Source organism: Pygoscelis adeliae, unplaced genomic scaffold (genome assembly GCF_000699105.1).
Source record: "Pygoscelis adeliae isolate BGI_AS28 unplaced genomic scaffold, ASM69910v1 Scaffold358, whole genome shotgun sequence".
NCBI classification, from domain to species: Eukaryota; Metazoa; Chordata; class Aves; order Sphenisciformes; family Spheniscidae; genus Pygoscelis; species Pygoscelis adeliae.
This window is the reverse complement of record NW_008825429.1, coordinates 815045-834415: the sequence shown is the minus strand read 5'-3', so window position 1 is coordinate 834415 and position 19371 is coordinate 815045. Positions and strand designations below refer to the sequence as shown.

At 39.0% G+C, this 19371-nt stretch overlaps 1 protein-coding gene across 1 annotated transcript in view; it reads left to right on the top strand.

Moving 5' to 3' along the window:
• Positions 1–17273, top strand: part of PPM1F (protein phosphatase, Mg2+/Mn2+ dependent, 1F) — an 18889-nt gene extending 1616 nt beyond the window's left edge. The window contains exons 2-6 of the mRNA XM_009330836.1: positions 3984–4183; positions 4810–4998; positions 6170–6313; positions 7309–7402; positions 8548–17273. Of these exons, the coding sequence (XP_009329111.1) occupies positions 3984–4183; positions 4810–4998; positions 6170–6313; positions 7309–7402; positions 8548–8921 (1001 nt within the window). The 3' untranslated portion in view covers positions 8922–17273. The remainder of the gene's footprint in view (positions 1–3983; positions 4184–4809; positions 4999–6169; positions 6314–7308; positions 7403–8547) is intronic.
• Positions 17274–19371: the final 2098 nt, after the last annotated feature.

Below are 19371 nucleotides of genomic sequence, written 5' to 3'. Positions count from 1 at the left end.
GAGCTGCGGCTGCGGGGAGGCCCGGCCCGGCTGGGCTCGGTGGGGCTCTGCTGGCGCTGGAGCCTCCCAGCACCTCCCTATAGACCCAGCTTCCGAGTACGTTCCACCGGCCTTCAGAGATTCTGGCGGGTGCCTCTTCCAGTCGCTTTGAGTTCAGTCTCCCCACAGTGCCTGATTGCTGCACTCAGTGTTCTGTTGTGTCTGTTGGTCTGTGAGCAATCACACAGACTTCAGTGCAACTAACTTAACCTGGAGCAGGACGCTGCCCGAGATGAGGAGTTGGCAAAAGAAGAGCTTTGTCTGACTAAATCACTGCAATTAAAAGAAAATAAAGAGGTACAGGAAGCAGTGCTAGAGCATGGCTTTGTGCGGGGGAAACTGAAGGAGATCAAGGTACTGATCTTCCATAACTAGAAGCTCTATATTATAGAATCATTTAAGTTGGAAAGGACCTTTAAGATCATCGAGTCCAACCGTAAACCTAACACTGCCAGAATGTTTGTTTGCAGCAATGACCATCAGGCATGTGGTAAGATCTCCCATTGTCAAAAGTGATATAAAAGCATCTCCCTTATATCAGAGAGAATTGTATCTTACTGTGCTCCAGTAGTGTATCTTTATTTGCTATTGCTCAACCTTTATAAGAAAGTAAGGAACAGCATATTGTAACCCACATATGATAATTACATAGGTTTTCAGCACAAATATTTTGCAAAGCAGCTGGAAACCGGTCATCAGAGCATCTTGCAGTCACTCTGCTGGGGACTCTTCATTGACTCCCATGTAATTATCTTTGAGGTGAACTGTAGCAGTAATAGAAGATGTGAGCTGCTATGTATTTGTGAGTCTAGGATTATAATTTCTAGTTCTGGGTATTATGAAAATCTTGGGCCCACAGACCTTCAGTTAGTGAACCTCATCTGAACGGCTAAGAAATTACAATGTTTAGAAACAGTGAGTAATGAAGAACTTGATAGGACAGGGACATTTTCTTGGTCACAAGCATCTAATGTCTCTGGAATCCTGTATGGTTACATTATACTGGTGACACTTGTACAATAATTCATGCTGCTGTTTTACTCTAAAGGCTGTAAAGATACAGGATTGGAGTCTACTTTTAAGATAGCACAGGCAAAGTCAGAAAATCCTTGGATAAGTTCCATCTTGAACTAGTTCAGGTTCTCTCCCTCCATGTTGACAAATGCCCCAGAACCTTCCCTGTTCTGGTGGTTGAAACCTTCTTTAATTTCCATCATATATATTCCTGTCTATTTTATGTTTGTTCATTCTTGTGTCACCATTGCATTTAGATCAAATCACTATTCACCATTCCCCTATCGAACATTATGGAAATCTGCTTACTATTCAGGTACTTGCATTGCCTAATCTTAGCAAGGAGTATCTACTTTAAAGGCATTAATTTCTCTGCACGTTTGGACTGTACTTGTTTTCCCTATCTTGTAGTTGCTAGTAGTAACTAGCTACTACAACTATGTGTATTTAAAAAGTAGTTTTCCCTATCTCGTAGTTGTAGTTCAACAAGGCCAAGTGCCGGGTCCTGCACTTTGGCCACAACAACCCCATGCAACGCTACAGGCTTGGGGAAGAGTGGCTGGAAAGCTGCCTGGCGGAAAAGGACCTGGGGGTGCTGGTCGACAGCTGGCTGAACATGAGCCAGCAGTGTGCCCAGGTGGCCAAGAAGGCCAATGGCATCCTGGCCTGTATCAGAAATGGTGTGGCCAGCAGGAGTAGGGAAGTGATCGTGCCCCTGTACTCGGCACTGGTGAGGCCGCACCTTGAATACTGTGTTCAGCTTTGGGCCCCTCACTACAAGAAGGACGTGGAGGTGCTGGAGCGTGTCCAGAGAAGGGCAACGAAGCTGGTGAGGGGTCTGGAGAACAAGTCTTATGAGGAGCGGCTGAGGGAACTGGGGTTGTTTAGCCTGGAGAAAAGGAGGCTCAGGGGAGACCTCATCGCGCTCTACAACTACCTGAAAGGAGGTTGTAGCGAGGTGGGTGTCGGTCTCTTCTCCCAGGTAACAAGTGATAGGACGAGAGGAAATGGCCTCAAGTTGCACCAGGGGAGGTTTAGATTGGACGTGAGGAAAAATTTCTTTACTGAAAGAGTGATTAAGCATTGGACCAGGCTGCCCAGGGAAGTGGTTGAGTCACCATCCCTGGAAGTATTTAAAAGACGTGTAGATGAGGTGCTTAGGGACATGGTTTAGTGGGCATGGTGGTGTTGGGTTGACGGTTGGACTCAATGATCTTAGAGGTCTTTTCCAACCTTAATGATTCTATGATTCTATTCTATGCTATTACATCACTTTAACTGTACAACTAGGAAGAAAGATGTTCCTTGTGCCACAGCACAGTATGGACTCTCTCTTCCTGCATTGCAATAATAACTCTCTGGCAAAAAAGCATTCTTGGAATGAAAGAGAAATGGTTATATAAAAGCAAGGTATGTACCTGTGCTTATATGAGTACCACTGTTTGATGTGGTATACTGCAGAAGAATTGCTAGTGTTAAGGTACTAAATTCTATGTCAGATTTTGCAAGCTTAATATTTAAACGGCAATGTGTGTCCAAGTCTTCTGGTCAGTATTAGTCAAGACATTTACAAATACGTAAACTAATAGCTGTAGACAAGGCTGTCTAAGATGCTGTCCTATTTAATTATATTTGTATATGGGATGACTTAATATTTAAAGGTTTTAATATCTTGCCCATTCACACCTGCATATTAAGCAAACCAAAAGTAGTTCTGGTTAATATGTAGTGACTGCTAATCAAAGATCTGTGTTTAAATTTAAGCTTTCAGTTCTCCAGGCCCAGAGATGCATCTGAAGCTGGCTATCCAGTGTTGCTGAGAAAAAGAAATGCTTGAAAACCAGGAGTTATAAAAAGGAATTCTGAGGAAGCTTTAATGCTAGCAGCGTTAGCAGGAGTCAAGATAAAATAGAAATAGGAAAGATAGTTCATGCATTGCAGTTCTTTAGGAAACACATTAGTGACCAGCAAATTGTTTTTGCTCTATAGATGATCTTTTCAATGCTTTTTGAAATTAGTTGATTTAGCACTGAGGCAGGGTTCTTACTCAAATAACAAAACTTTAAATTATTACCTATTCTGAGAGAGACTGCATTGCAAAGCTAGACACAATGCCAAACACCAAACCATTCAGTCTGATGAACAATAAGTTTGGATTAATTGATCTTTGGGACCTATCCAGAAAAGGATTTGAGTGTCTGGCTGGAGCTTTTCACACTATGCTCAATGGGTGTTTACAGTTCTGCTCTGTAATGAGAAAGCAGGAAAGTGGCGGAAGTCTACTCTAGCTCCTACAACCATGTGTATTTAAAAAGATAAAGACAACAGCTTAAAATTCTAATCTGTTCAGCTCAACTATGAGTTGAGCTATTGAACTCGGCAAAACATTCTCAGACTTCCTTGTTGTTTCAGTGGAAGTGGTTCAGTAGGACATAACCTGACCCAATGCCAGGCTAATGCTTTTTCAACCCTTGTGTCCAAGACAACAGCAATCTCTTATCTTGAAGGCTTTTCTGCCCACTTGATTATTTCCCTTTTTTTTTTTTGGTAGGGATTGCACTCCTACCACTATATCTTGTGCGTTTTACTTACATAATAATAACATTTATGTCTAATATGCCAGACTGATTTTTGGGTCTTTGTTATGATTTTTGTCATGTAATCACCTACTTGATAAGCCTCTGTTTTGAAAGAGAACTAGTAAGTAAAGAAGCTGCTCTTATCCTTAATGTTATACTGTTTTCTATCGCAACTTTCTCTCCACGTTATTCTCAGGAGCCTATTTTAATTCTTGCAGAGCCTGTAAAGGCAGAGTGCTGAATGTTGTATGTAGCGCTAAGGAAAGAAACTTGAAGGAAAGACAGGCCAAAAGATGGGGTAATGTAGGAAAACAGGGCATGCAACTTATTGTTTTGTCTTTATGCTGTCAGTGCTGGATGGAGAGTCGTTGCAGCGCTGCTTCTTTAACAAGCTTCGGGATGTTTGCTTTGAGTGGCAGAAGCAGTTGCCACCACTGAGACCACTGAAGCGGTTCCTGCTCGTTTCCATCCACGCCATCCGTAACACTCGACGGAAAATGGAGGACCGCCACGTTCTGCTCCCAGAGTTCAATCAGCTGTTTGGTTTATCAGTAAGTCTGGACAAAATTGGGGAGGCCAGTTTGTTAGCTTTTCAACAATCCTGTAAACACAATGACCTAGTGATGGATGATCTATGAAATGGTAAGAATTTGTTGCCACAAGTTATTTATCATGTCTGTGCTGGAGCAAGGACTTACTGACTCAGGTTCCTAGGGGCTAACTACTGCCCTGGTAAAGAAGGATCTTGTGACCTTGGGTTTCAAGTCATAAGTGATATAGGGAGATGGGAAGTTCACCTAGTGTTATGTTGCTGGAGTTATAATGTTCTTGTGACTGAAGTAACCGATATATTAAGAAAAGAAGGGGGGAGAACAGCAATTGTACAAGTGCCAATTAATGAAGCTGCAGTGGGACTACATAACCAGCTGTCTGCTGTTTCAATTCCAGATTATTTTCAAAGATATTAAATGACTAACAGCAAACAAAGAAAAGTAATTCCCCTGCAAAGTACCCATTTTATCCATTTTGCATGTGGGTAAACTGACTTAAATTGCCCTTACCTGTGCAATGTTGTATGGAAGAAAGATAAAGAATCTTTGCTTGCTGGGTACCAGTCTATGAGCTGTTTTGTTTTTGAACATGAATATGTCTTCCTCTCTCTCCCTCTGGGCAAAAGGATGACATTGATCGCGCTTACTTTGCGGTGTTTGATGGCCATGGTGGAGTGGATGCTGCCAATTACTCAGCAACCCATTTACATGTAAATGTCGGGCTACACGAAGAGATTGTTAAGAATCCAGCTAAGGCCTTGAAATGCTCTTTCCAGAAGACAGATGAAATGTTTCTTTTCAAAGCCAAAAGAGAGGTGAGTGGGTAGAGATTAATTCCATTATATTTAAATAACACTGAGAACTGTTGGACAACACGGTATTATCCAGAAAATTCTGGCAGTACAGTTTCTTTGAATCACTGACTTCTTTATGAAGTTATGCTACATGTAAAAGTTTTCTTTGATCAAATTACTTTTTTTTTGAGGAGAAAAAAAATGACAGTGCTTGCAAGTTCAAGATGTGTGATTGAAAAGAAGTGTTAACTGGTTTAAATGATCCTGACATACCAATTATTTGAGAGAACACTCTGCTGCCTCTTTGCCTAAATTAGGCAGCCTCTAGATGTTCTGTTTTCCTACCTCTTACCTGGAAAAGAGGTTTCTCTCTTCGTGATACTACAGTCACTATCTTCCTCTTTCTTGTCCCACCACTAATGTCACAGGTGGTTGTAAGATGAAAAAAGTACTCTATGATTTAAATCAGACTCTTCAGTTCATTAAGCTTATTGATCAGCTTTGAATCAAGTTGGTATGATGAACATTCTTTCTTCAAATCTACATAATGAGAGGATGGTTTATTATACAGTTTAATGAGAACTCTTTTATTATAGCAGTAACTGAATATGGAAGTATTCATTGTTAATATCTTAATTTCTGTCAGTGAGGTACAAAAGAGGGACCAGCATCTTCAGGCGGTCTGACTCTCACTAATCTTTACAGGGAATCTAGGACAGTTAGGTTCCTTCCTTTGTTGACATCCTCATTTAAATAGCCAAGGATTAAGGGGATGTATGTGGAGCAAGGTGTCTGTAGTTGCCAATGGTAGAGTGGAGAATGTGAAAGGGATTGGGGAGACCTGTGTTTGTTTGTGAAATGTTCACACTACTGAAATTCAGATCCTCTTTCTTTTCTGTGTGTCTCTGTGTTTTGAACAATAGAGGTCTTAGTCTCTTAGGTCAGTTTTGGAATTAATAGCAGAGAAGAAAGAACATAACAGAGGCAGTATTAGCCATCTGCGTGTTAGAATATGTAAATAGTTTATTTCAAGTCTGTCTAATATCTTATACCTTTTTTCAGGTACCTGAATTATGATTGGCCGGTCTACTCTGCTGCACTTAAGTGTGATTAAACCTAGGTTTACAGTATTGCCATGTAACCTAGTAGGGCTTGTTGAATATTCATCTGACATACCCGTTTTCTTCCGCAGAAGCTGCGGAGTGGTACAACAGGTGTATCTGCGTTGATTGTAGGGAACAATCTACACATAGCATGGCTAGGGGACTCGCAGGTAATGCTTGTGCAGCAAGGAAAAGCTGTGACATTAATGGAACCTCACAAACCAGAAAGAGAAGTAAGTCTGGCTTGTTTTTTTCTCTCGTGTGTGTGTTATCAGAATCTCTCTTGAAACCTTTTGGAATCAAGCCTTCTTAAGTGTTCGGTGCTTTACATAATTACATATATTGTATGGCAGGATTCAGAGAACTGACAATTTCTTTTTTTCCATCCACTCCTGTATCTTGAAAAGGTGATCCCTACAACTGTGCCCCCTTGAAAGTACTGATGGTACTGGTAGTCCTGACTGCAGTTCCTGCTCAGACTGTCTTTTCAAAATTTGTAGTAATTAAAGACTTTCACAGGACTTTTTTTGTGTGTGTGAATTTAAAACTGCCTGTTATAAATTAAATTAATTAATTTGAGATTAATAGCTATTTAAAATGCTAGCATAATGCAAGTCTTTCATAATATGCTATACTGTCATTCAAAAGCTAATGATAATCTACTAGCCTAACTGGCTTAAAGTGTATTGCATTTTCTATATATTTTAAATAGCCAGATAACTTATTACATGAAATTTGATGGGGATCTCGTGAGTTTAGATAGCATTGCATGATGCTTTGCCTTCATAGCATGAATATTTGTAATAACTGAGTAGTTAAAGAAGTAGGAATACAAATGCTATTGTTACATAGTCTAGTTATCTTGTATTTTATTCCAAGTATTTATATATTTATCCAGTTGCTGTATGGGATGGGAAGAAGTGGCAGGAAAGGGTACCCATCCATATGGGAAAGAACATGATGATACAAAAACTTAAGAACTCTGCTTTTTTGTGGACAAGCCATGGTATGGTTGGGAAGTAGGTGGGTTGTTTCCAGTAATCTTAAGTGCATGTTTCCGAGCTAGATTCCGATATGTGTGTTTGCTATATTCATAGTATAAACACAGAAGCTGAAGCAGCTCTTGGTTTTGGGTTTTGTCTTTTTTTCCTCTTTGATTGGGTAACAGCAAGGTCAGTAAGCCACGGATAGGCTTTCAGTATAAAAATTGTATTCTACTGTTTTTCAGGATGAGAGAGCACGTATTGAGGCTCTGGGTGGTTGTGTAACCTATATGGACTGCTGGCGGGTTAATGGTACCTTGGCTGTTTCCAGAGCAATTGGTAAGATAAACCATCAGAATTATTATAGTTCAGATTAAATTTGATTAAAACACACCACCTGAGGGCTGTATGTTCACTGTAAATGACACTTTGCTCAGCATCAATCAAATAGTAAACTACTCTTACTGTCTTTGCCTTAAGGCTAGCTTACAGCTATATAACTTACATAGCTTGCAGCTATATAATCTTATTGGTTTTACCATAAGCATAGAATGTTATTTTATTTTACATACTAGCCACGACAGTCCTAATTCTTTTATACTTCTAAGTCTTTTGCTTCTTGTACATGTCTTTGATACCGTGGTGTTCTACAGTAGCTTGACAAATGTAGAGTATTTAATTTGTAAAAGTAGAGGAAGTAACAAATGTTCATCTAGCCTTCTTTATGTGTCTGCTTTGTGGGTTTTTTTGACCACTTTAATACTAATATATCTTTCTCCTGACTGCAGTTCTTAAGTCAGATTGCTGCATCCTCCTTCAAATCACACATATCCAGCAATTTAGGGCATTTTAATTGTAGTATTCCAGAATCTTATTAAATGAGCTTGCTTTGCTACTCGCCAATTAGGGCAAAAAGAGAAAAGACCCTGGGCAAGTACAGTAGATAACTGTAATGTATGAGTGGAAGCAAATTAGTATAAATTTGTATAATACTATTTGGATCAATAGCAACCCATGTTTAATAAGTATGTCCATATGAAACTGATGAACTAAACACAGTGAGACAATTCTTATGGCATTGTGCTATATATCTGGATAGCTAAGAAAAATCTTATTTTCATAGCATTCTGAAGGCTGTACAAGAGACACACCTGCAAAATGAAGGCCTGACTATCTCCTTGCACAAATATATTTCAGAGAGAAAAAACTTTGAAAGAATTTGTTTAGTTTCCCTGCAAAATTAGGAAAGCATGAATCAGAGTAACTCCTTAGAAACCTACTGAATTTAGGTAGCTTCCAAGCATTCTTAAAGAAACAAAGGCCTTCCATGCTTATTCCATAGCTTTCCACTACTCTTGTCCTGCATCAGGTACCTCTGGAATATGATCTGCCTGTCCTTGAGGACGGTAAAAGCAATTGGTGGGTGAAGAAGTAACTGTTTACATTTGAAGTAATAAAGCCTTTATTTCGATCCTTTGTCTTAGGTGACATATGTCAGAAACCCTACATCTCTGGTGATGCAGATGGAGATTCATTTGAGCTGACTGGTTCTGAAGATTACTTGCTTCTAGCCTGTGATGGATTCTTTGACGCTATCAAGCCATATGAGGTTGTAGACTTGGTCCTAGATCATTTAATGCAAACCAAAGGAGTGGGTCTCAAAGCAGCAGAAAGACTGGTGGCTGCTGCAAAGGAAAATGGATCCAGTGATAATATCACTGTTCTAGTGGTGTTCTTGAGGGATCCTCAGGACATCTTGGCGGACTGTCTCAGAGACCCTAAGAGCCTTGGGACTGGTGATGATGCTCGGAGCTCACCCTTTAATTTCCTCAGCTGTGAGGCAGCAGCCACACAGTGACAAAATCTGCTTAATCCAGAATGTTCAAATGAGTTCTTGTAAGGAACTGCTTTCCACTGAAGAAGCCTCTAATACAGTAGGCAAAATGTGTCAGGAGAAAAATGACAAATGGACAAACAGTTAATAGGCAAGGCTCCTTTTACTGAGTTCCCATTTGTCTTTTCCTTCCTTCCTCTTCCCTTCAAAAAACACTGAGCAGATGTGGAAATTTATACAGCTATTTCGTCTCTGGGAGCAGACTTCTAAAACGTGTCCCAGGGCTGCTGGTCATATCCCTCTGCCCTGGAAGTGGTAAGAAACCATAATATGTATAAGCTAATGGGTGAGAACACCTGTTTGTGAATTCTGAGTGAAAATTTAAATTGGCGCTTAAAAAGAGTGCTGTATGTTGTATTTAATTGTGATGTTACTTTGGAGATTGGGAGGAGAGAAGCTGTCACCATCACAGAAAAGCTTGTTACTGTGTGTGGTCTGTAGGAACAGGCTTGGTGTGCGAGAGCCTGGGTGACACCATTGTGCTGTGTAAGTTGCTTTTGTTTCCTACCAAAGATGATATTACAAGAATGATGTGGCCTCTTATTCAGAGACATTTAATTTTGTATGGAGAGGGGAAAACGAAACTGAATGTTCCAGAAAAAGAGCAAGAAAGCTAACTAGCAATATCCCAGGCAAAATGATACAAAATCAGCTGCTTTCTGGGATGCTCTGGTTTATAAACTGGAATCCAATATTTAACTGCACTGGATTATTTCTCCCTAACGAACATGCTTTATTGGCTGTTTGGCAACTTGAAAAGAAAGGACCCTTATTGTTGTATTTGAGAGAGGTCTTTACAGTATGTATGCTCTAGCAGTTAAATATGCTCTGTTTCTGCCACTTTTTTGTGTACTATAACAAATGAGAATTTTATTTTTATTCTAAGTGTTTATTTGTTTATTTACTGAAATTTACAGTTGGAGGAATTTTTTGCAGTGTTACTTTATTTTGTTGTGGTTTTTATTTAAATTAGAATTTTAAAGTGGCTGTGTCTTTATTATCTGGTTTTAAAAACTAACTACCCTCAAGTGCCTTAAATATTTCACCCAAGGATTGCTGGCTTCCTATCATATTCTGGTGAGCCAGTTCATAGTGTTTTTAAAATGTGACTTTTTTATTTCAGTAATACTAATGTTTAATGCACTTAAATGTTCATTTTTGTGAATGATTTCAGTGGGAACTAGGTTTCAAGAAAACAACTCTTTCATTGTTGCCAAATCTTGTGGCTTGTAGTAAAAGCTTCATAATACTTACTGTGACTTACCCCCTGCCCCATGCAAAAAGCTCTAGTTAGTTAATCATAAAGTAACAATCTCAGTCATCATGACTTTCATTTAAAAACAAGTACACTTCTGACCTTCACAAGAAAATCTATTAACACAAACTAGAAACAGTTTAGTAACGGTTTTTGATTAATAGATGGTTAATTTGGCCATACTTCAGGAACTTTTTGGGTCTAAATAACTTTCTAAGGAGATGTGAAGCTAAGGTGAGGATGAAAGAATCTTAATGAATGTGCAACTGTTATATCCATTACATGCTAGAGCCTCTGGTTGTGTTTTGTCTTGCCTTGCTAGCCTGGCTAGCAGGGCTTAACAAGATCTGAAGGCTCAATGGTAAATGTGTTAGTAATTTCTGTATCTAAACAAGAAGTGCTTTACATCTGGCAGCAAGATTGTATGTCTAATTTAGAAGCACATGGCATTGCAATATGTCAGTCCTGTTGATTAAAATGTGTTGAACTTTAATGTTGCTTAGGGAGGAAATTTAGATAGAAGAGTTGAGATGGCTGAAAGGAAGAACAGAGCAGCACTGTTTGTCTATAGTGTCTCTGAATCGTTAGCTAGTGTGGAGCAATGCAGTTACCCAAGTGACTTGAGTTTTTTGCTGGATTACTATGGACGATCGTACAGTTTAACATAGAAACTCCTCAGTGAGCTACCATCTCATTACATAGCAACTCGGACAGTGACTTCCTTGTTTTGCTATGCAACAACAGGAGCTTTTCCTCTGAGAACATTTCAAGCACTTTTCCATCCTACATTTTGCTGTCCTGAAATATGTGGGGAAGGCTTTCTGTGATGGCAGCCTGGTAGAGTAGGTGTTAATTTTTGTAGTGAACCTCTTCAATTAAGGAAGCCTTTAGAGTTGCATAGTAATCCCTTTGGATTTACCATCTCCTATCTCTTTGATTTCTAACCCAGATATTCAGTGTCATGCTAAATTCTGATGACCACTAGTGCCTCTTGGTGTCTTGGAAATAGTTCTCATTATTAATATAGTAAGAATCATACAGAATTGTTTGATTTCACTGCTATCTGAGGTTTATCAGGAGAGGGGGAAGCTATTGTATTCATGAAGGAAGGTGTGAAATGTTGGTAAGTTCATAGTGTGGGTTTAGTTTCTGAAATTTGCCAAATTTGCTGAAACATGGAGGGAACTGAACAAGCCAAATTCTTTGTAATGATCCTTTTATTTCAACCTTTTTGGGGCAGACTTGCATTACAGAGGAAACAAAGTCTTAAGTCTTTCAGTAGATACTTACAGCTATGTGAGAATATCCTTTTTCGTTTCAAATTTGATAGATTTCTTTTTTTTTAATGGTAGCTGAGTGAAATGGGCCTTTAGAAAGTTGTCTGTGGTAATTAAAAAATCTAATTCTCAAGCTATGCTCTAGGGACAAAATTCTGCATTCTGAGAAGCTGTTCCCTTATATAGGTGTTTTCATTCTGAATGACCTAGTGCCTCATTTCTTTGAGATGTAAGAGGATAGGAATAGCCTTTGGGAACTCATACAGATTTCAGTGGGGATAAAAAATATTTCTCTGATTTTCAGAGACTTCTTACTAGCTTTAAAAAGTCTGGTCAGGTCTATAGGAGTTGTAACTGGGTAAAAAATGGCAGTTTGTATCCTATCAGTGGAATAAATAAGTCTTAATGTGTCATCTACAGTAAAATTCTGAATACTGTTTGGGGGGGCAAAATTGGTTTTGGTGATGTCTTACGTATTCTTGACAGCCTCATCAAAACCTGTGGAAACTTTTTTTTTTTTTACCTGAAAAACCATTTCAATTTGATGTTAAATCAGTAATGAAAGTATGACACAGGATGCAAGTATGGGTTTTGGAAGTGCACTTTTAAAATTCTATTGAAAATGGTCATCAGGATGGTCTTATCCTTGGGATCACAAGGCAACCTCCAATTTTTGTTTCACTTGTGACTTTGGTATCACTTTTAGAAGCCACCAGCTATAATGCATAATACTGTTACAAGAAGTGTCACTAGTATGGGTGGTGAGGAGAGAGGGGAAGGAGGTCTAGCAGAAAATATGGAGTTGAACTAAATAGTGCAAAATAAGGTATGGTGCTATGCTTCGAATTTACGGTACTAATCTGCTACATTAGCTTTTCTTATCTTTCCTCTTAAAACTTCTTGGATTTCTGGTATTGGCTGTTCTGTTCTGTTTTCCATCCCTCCTTTGGTTAAAAATAATAGGTAATTTTGGTGAGTGAGTGCTCTCTCCTCTCTGGGCCTTCCCAGTGTCATCTACAATATACTAACACTTGTCCACCAATGTCAAATCGACTAATGACAAATTGACTAATTTGCCTGTTTCTTTGTTGTCTTTCTGATGGGCCTGCAACAAAAACAATTCTTGAGTCTAGCCAAAATCTTTGAAGCTGTAGAAGTTAGCTGAAGGATTCAAGACAAATGTTAAATGAAAAATGAAAGTATTTCCATATTTTATTAGACTCCAAATGAATGCTGCTGCATTTTAGCACCCAGCATCAGAAAAATTGCTCCTTAAAGGAGCCTGCATTTTTAAAACAGAGCACGCGTAAATTCTTGTATTGTGCTTGATTGAAAACTAGCTTTAGTCATTCTGCTCAGTGGGTATCCAACATCTCTTTTGCTTATGGGTAATTCATACTTCTACCTTTCTTTCCCTTCCCTTCCCTACCCCGCCCTCTCCTACAAAGAAACATACCTAAGACAATGAAGTCTTCTGGGTCTGACATAGACAAGATTACAGTTTTACAAATTACATTTGTTGGGGGGTTGGTTTGGGTTGTTTTTGAGAACACAGAGGATAGAAATGCAGGAAAATTTTTAGAACAGAGGGAGATTAAGTAAAATCCACCCTCTGAGTGATGGAGGAGTGAAAGAGAGAGACAGGAATGCATTTAAGTATTATTAATGCCTATTTTAAAAAGGAAGTGGGCTGGAAAATAGAGCTACAAATGTCAGTTCTTTAGAGTGAAATACCAGTGCTTGAAAGAATTAGAAACGCACCCATTAAAAAGGCAAAAATCAGATGTAGTAACTCTGTCTTCAAATAGCCAAGGAAGGAATCACAGTAAAAGCATCCGAGGTGACTTACTGTGACCCCTCAACACTGTCTTGGAAGCTAATGCTACTAAATGGATTTTTCTAAACATCTGTATGTGTAAGGTAATGCTAAGAGGGAGCATTCGGTATATGCAGTTACTGGTCACCGTGCAACTGCTGCCATGAGTAAATGCCATGAAGTGTGTTAATGAATCGATACGGCTGGCGAGCTCTCGTAAGACGAGTAATTGGGCATGGAGTGGTTACAGCGGAGCTGGCAGTTGAATAGTGTTAATCACAGTGATGATTTTAATAGTATTTAATAGACACTTATCTGAATTCAAAGTCAGATGAGATACCGCTCTTTTTAAAAGCATTTCCAGTGCTATTAGCTTTCTGTCATGAAAAGCCACTAACATTTCCATTTTTTTGTTGGATTTTGGGAAAAGTGCTTCTCTTGCTTTCTGAATTCTGGAGATAAGTTGGCTGTCTGCACTGGAAAACCCATTTTCAGTTGATAGCTTAAAGGAGCTGTTTGGAGTTGAAACTTCCCTCCCAGGCAATCCTTTAAAAACTAACAAAAAGGTGCTTCCGAAACAAGTGGCTGAGGAACACAGGTATTTCTAAATGGCATTGCGCAAAAGGTAACCAGCAAATACCCTCATCTGTAAAGGGCATAGACAGTTAGTTGAGCTGCTTAAAGTCTAAATTAAGATTGCAGCTCCACTCTTTGCGTAAGCGAGACTCTGTTGGTTAAATTACTCATATTCTTTTGGATGCAGGTACTTAATGCACAGCACCAGACATGGTCTATTTCTATTCTTATAGTACTGAAGTATCAAGCAAATGCTTTGGGGAGAAGGTGGGGGGATATTAGCCACAACAGAGCAGATTGCAGATGATTCATATATAATTTAGCTCTAGTTAAGCCTGAATTAAATTTCCCTGCTTAGTTCTATTACTGTCCCTTTTACAATTGGACCTGTGCTGTCAGACAAAATCCTACTAGGAAGTAATGGTCCATTCCCCCTTTTTGAGGAGCAAACAACTCCTGATAGACAAAATGTCATTCAGGAAGGGTTGGAGAGGGAGAAAGATGAGCTTTCAAATGAGTGCAAAACTTCCCAATCTACTCTAAGTTACCTATTCGCTCTAAACACGTTTATAGCAGGTCTGATTGCATTTGAATAGTTGTGCCGGAAGGCAATGGGTTTTCTGCCAAGCTAGTCATAACCTTTAAAACTGACAGCACCAAAACCAAGAGGCTAGTCCTCCCTGCTTTCCTAAATCAAGCCACTAAAACAGCCGGCCCTATTGAGTATTTGTTTTGCAGTGTTGACAGCTCTAAGAGCTAAGCCAGCCACTTTCTTCATGTGTTTTGGTTTTTTTAATACATTTATTGGATTTTACTTTACATAAAGTTATTTCTGTTGATATCAATCATGTCAGCTGAAAAGTAATCAAATGGAGACATGAGGGAGTGACTGGACCTGAACACCTATCTGTCATAGGCACTTGTTAAAATACTACCTTAAAATGAACTGGTAGGCTCTTGTGATAACCTTATCTCTGAGTAGAAGAGGAAACCAAAATCTTACAGAGAATCACTTAAACCTTTATTTTGGTGTGACCCATCAGAGCCTGAACACTCACAAGCCTTCCCCACAAGCTGTTCAATGTTGCTAGTTTAATGTGTTTTCTAAGCTGTGCATACTGCTGCTGGTGTACACAAAAATAAACAAAAGACAGCTGTGTTGGCAGCATAGAAAATTTAGCAAGATGCAGCTTTTGTCAAACAGAAGAGGACAAAATCAATAGGAAATGTTTTCAAGCTTCTTGGAATGCAAACAATGGAATAAAAAAAAAGCAACCTAGTAGAGTTGGCAGTGCACTGTCGGCTTAAAACCACTGTTTTAAGCAAATGAATTTGGCTGCTTTGTAATGTCTGCTTTATTTTGTTAACAAACTCATCTCAGTCAGGGTTTCATGTCTTGTTGTTGATAAGTGCTTTTTAGTCTGAAGAGAGAAGATATATTTAACTTTCTAAGGAGCTGAATGTATCTGGGCTTTGTGACTAGTTAGATTATGATTATTGAATTTTCTCTCAACTATTAAGCCTGATTACTAATTTCCAGGACATATTAATATAGCAAGTACTGAACTTATTAATCATTAAATGGTTCTGGATTTCCATGAACAAGAACTTCATCAGTCTTTCCTTATCTAGCGGATCTCTTCTTGAAGTTTATTCTCATTTGTGTGGCAATACATTAGGGATGTGGAAGGTTTGTCGCTTTGGCAAATGGAGCTGGAAGGTGTGACCATCACTCCCTGCAGGAAGTGTTTATCTTTTTATCTAAGGAATGATGGTTCCTTTTGGATGTCTAAGGATAAAGAGATCATAGCTAGGAAACTAGAGAGATCCTACGGGGACCTTCTCAGGGCAATTAAATACTATGACTTCTGCTTTTTCATGTTGCCCTTTCTAACTTCGTTAAAAAGCATTCTGCTTAATACTGGATGATTAATGCTGCTTTCTCCCCCCCCCCTTTTTTTTTCTTTCAGTGTGTTTAATAATAGCAAGGTGTTTGTTTTGTTGGGGGTTAAAACTTTATACTGGCAAAAAAAAGGCCAGTATAAAGCTTTAAGTACTTTTAACTTACTTAATTACTTTAACTACTTTTAACTTCCTCTTCTGAAAGTCAGTCCTGCTCTGTCTCCTTATTCTCTTCCCAATTTTCTTTTTCTTCTATCTTTTATGTCCTTTTACATGGTCAGCCCCCCTCCCCAAAATGCTGCTTCTTTGACTGTAAACTCCATTGGCTGTTAAGTCAGTTTAGTTGCCACTTTATAATTTTAATTTCATCTGTGTTCATAGTGAATGTGGTCCAATCTTTGGAGGCCTGCAACACCAAGAGTGTAGAAAGTACCATGTCAGCTAGGAAGATAAGAGACTACAACAACTGTTGTGTCTTTGGCATTGACCAGTATTGGACATGTAAGAAGAAAATCCCGTTATTTGCATGTTATTCCATAGGAATACTTAAGCTTATTTCAGGTAACAGTAGCTCTCAAACTGAATACAGGACTTCAGAAATACTCTTGTCTCTGTATTTCCTTGTTCCTGCAGATTGTTTGTGTTTTCAAACATTTGCACTGTTTAGAGTGGGGAAAAAAGCTTTCTAACTTTCTTCACCTCTTCAGTTCTCTGTCTTTCTTGCCCTAGTTGACCGAACAGACAGGTTGGTAATGGCAGCATACCACATGGCTAATCAACCTCTCAGTCAGTGTAATTCTTCAGTGTCTGCTCTGTACGATAACTTCAATCCTGTGCTTATTTAGTGGTAAGTTAGACCTCTGTAACTACTCTGGCTGACTTAAAAATATGTGTTCTTATCAGTATTAAAATAGTACAAGAGCAGAACTGTTGCTTTAGGCACATTTCTTGCCACTGTGTTGGCTAACGAACCTTGAATGAAAGTAAGAGGGCCAGTGACTTTGAAATAGGAGATGTTAGCCAAGTGTTGTAGAATCGTAGTCCTTATTTATTTTGTATGCTAATCTGCATTTGTGACCCTGAGCAGAAAAGCTGCAGTACAGCAGGTTTTATAAGCTGTGGCTTAACCAGTTATCCAGTATCTTAAAAACTCTTATTTAAGCTGACTGGTTTTGTGCACAGGTCAGAAACCTGTTGTCATTGACCATTAAATGCTATGCGTACTGTACATTCATTTACATAGATTGTTCTAATAGTGCTTCTGTGTATTATGCTACATTACCATATTTTTATATATATATGTATTGCATGAGGTTTAATTGTTGGGGTTTTTTTGTATTGTCACTTTTGTATTCACACAGTGCCTCATGTATCTATTTGCATATTGCAAGAAGTTGTTTCAAAGCAGTGATTGGAAATAGGTGGGGGTAAGAACTCCCCACTGTAGGATCTGATGTTTCTGAAGTATTAATAAAGTATAGTGATTCAAAGCATTATTTGTTTCTTTTCTTAAATGTATTTTTCATTCTTATACTTCAAGTAGCTGGATATGCAATGGTCATATTGCACATCTTTGAGCGGTCACCCTGTCACCAAATCTTACCTTCTTCCATAGGGCCTTTCTGGGAAAAGAAATCAGTGGAAGCACTAGAAGGAAACAATCCTTGGGATCACAGAGCGTGCTTACTTGAAAAGATGATGTCACTAAAACCATCTTAGAAATGGACTGCGTACCTCTAATTCATTGATTTGATCTAAGTTTTCTTTCATTCTTTTTACCAGCTAACAACAGTAACAATGCAGGTTAAGTCTGGCGTACTACCTAATGTCTCACAGTAATGGGCTAATGATCTGAAAGACCCTGTAGCAGCAGAGATCGTGACAATTTGTTGTTTACTTGCATACTTGTTAAAGAAGTGGTCTTTAACCGCTGAAGTGGAAGGATGGACAGTGAATTCTTGGAGTACGTTAGGGTTAATTTACTACAGAACATAGAGGAAGTTTTGAGAAGGATGGTAACTTTCAAAATGTAAGTATGGCTTGGAAGCTAAGCTAAACTGTGTGATTGTTTCTGAAGTGCTGCTGTTCATATCCTCAAGAAAGGAAGATGTAAGGAGAGCAGGACAGAGATAAGAGACTCGACAAAAAGCAAGCTTTAACACTCTTGGGGATCTGAGAGATGCAGTCTTTTAGGCAGTTTGTCTAAACGCTGTTGTATTTATCCTGGTGAAGAAGAAAAAGAAAAATCTAGTAAGAGCCCAGGATGCTGCATCAGAGGGAAGTCGATAAGGTATTTCTTGAAATAGAAAAATAAGGATAACCATAATCAATCATCAGGTAGATTCTGCTCAAGATGCTGTGGGCATACTTGAACGTACTTCAGATCAAACCTCAAATCTCTTGAAAATGTCTTCCATTTCATGGTTCTAAATGTTTTGTTGGTTTGGTTTGGGTTTTTTTAATGGTAAGAATTCCAGGGGTGAAAATTCACTTGTAATAATGTCTAGAAGAGTAGCAAATTCTCAGAAAAAAAGTGTAGGTTGGGGATTTGCTTGATCAGGTTTAGCAGCAGTTTCCTAGCCTGTGATTCACTTAGCTCACCAGGGAGCATAAGCAACAGCTAACTGCTGCTGTTCTTTCATGATTATGTAAAGCAACTATGGGAATCCACCATCCAGGTAACTCCACAATCCAAAGGCAACTACAGCTACTTTTTGCCGATAACAACACAGAGCTGAACAAAATCACTCCAGTGTCTTGCAGGCATCTTTGGTACTTCCTAACAAAGGGTGCCGTCTTCCTATAGATCTGAGCCCATTCCAGCTACAGTTGAGAACAGGACTGTACATCACTATTGCTTCTCCTTGCTGGTGCCCAACGTTGGCTTTACTGTCTCCTTTTGATTAGTAGGAGGTGAAATTCAGACACTGCTGATTCTTGTTGGCTGTGCTATCTTAATCATGAATGTTTTCTGGATGTTTTCTTTTCCATCTAGCAGATCTCCAGTAGACCACATGTTCAACATGGGGTTCATAGCCTGTGGTATCAGTCATCTGCAATCTCTGTTGCTGGTGGGTTTGAGCAAGAAGCAATTAATAAGCCCATGGAAATGAATGTAAAACTTTGATTCAAAGCTACATGAAGCTAAACTTAGATGCCACTGACGGGGTTCATGACACAGAAGCATTATCCACCTCAATTGTTTGAGCAAGGAATAACAAATCTTCGTGTCCTGTTTAACCACCCCCATTTGATGTACGTTTCTTTGTAGACAATGTGTTGTAAAATCTGTAGCCACGCATTTCCTAGACTGTAGAAAGTAGTGAAATAACAGTGGTGATGAGGCACATGTTTCTGTTTCAGCCTGAATTAGTGACTGTTACAACACAAATGAGGGCTATTTGATTCTTGTAGAGCTGCTCAGTTTACCTTGACTAGTATTTGCTGGTGTCGTCCAGGTTCTCTAGGAAACTTTACTGGGGGTTGCTATGCAGAAATTAATGCTACAGCTCTACCAGATCAACCTGGACATGCTTGTCCTTTACACCTGGGAAATCGAGTGAGCAGAAGTGCTTCTTCAGAGACTAG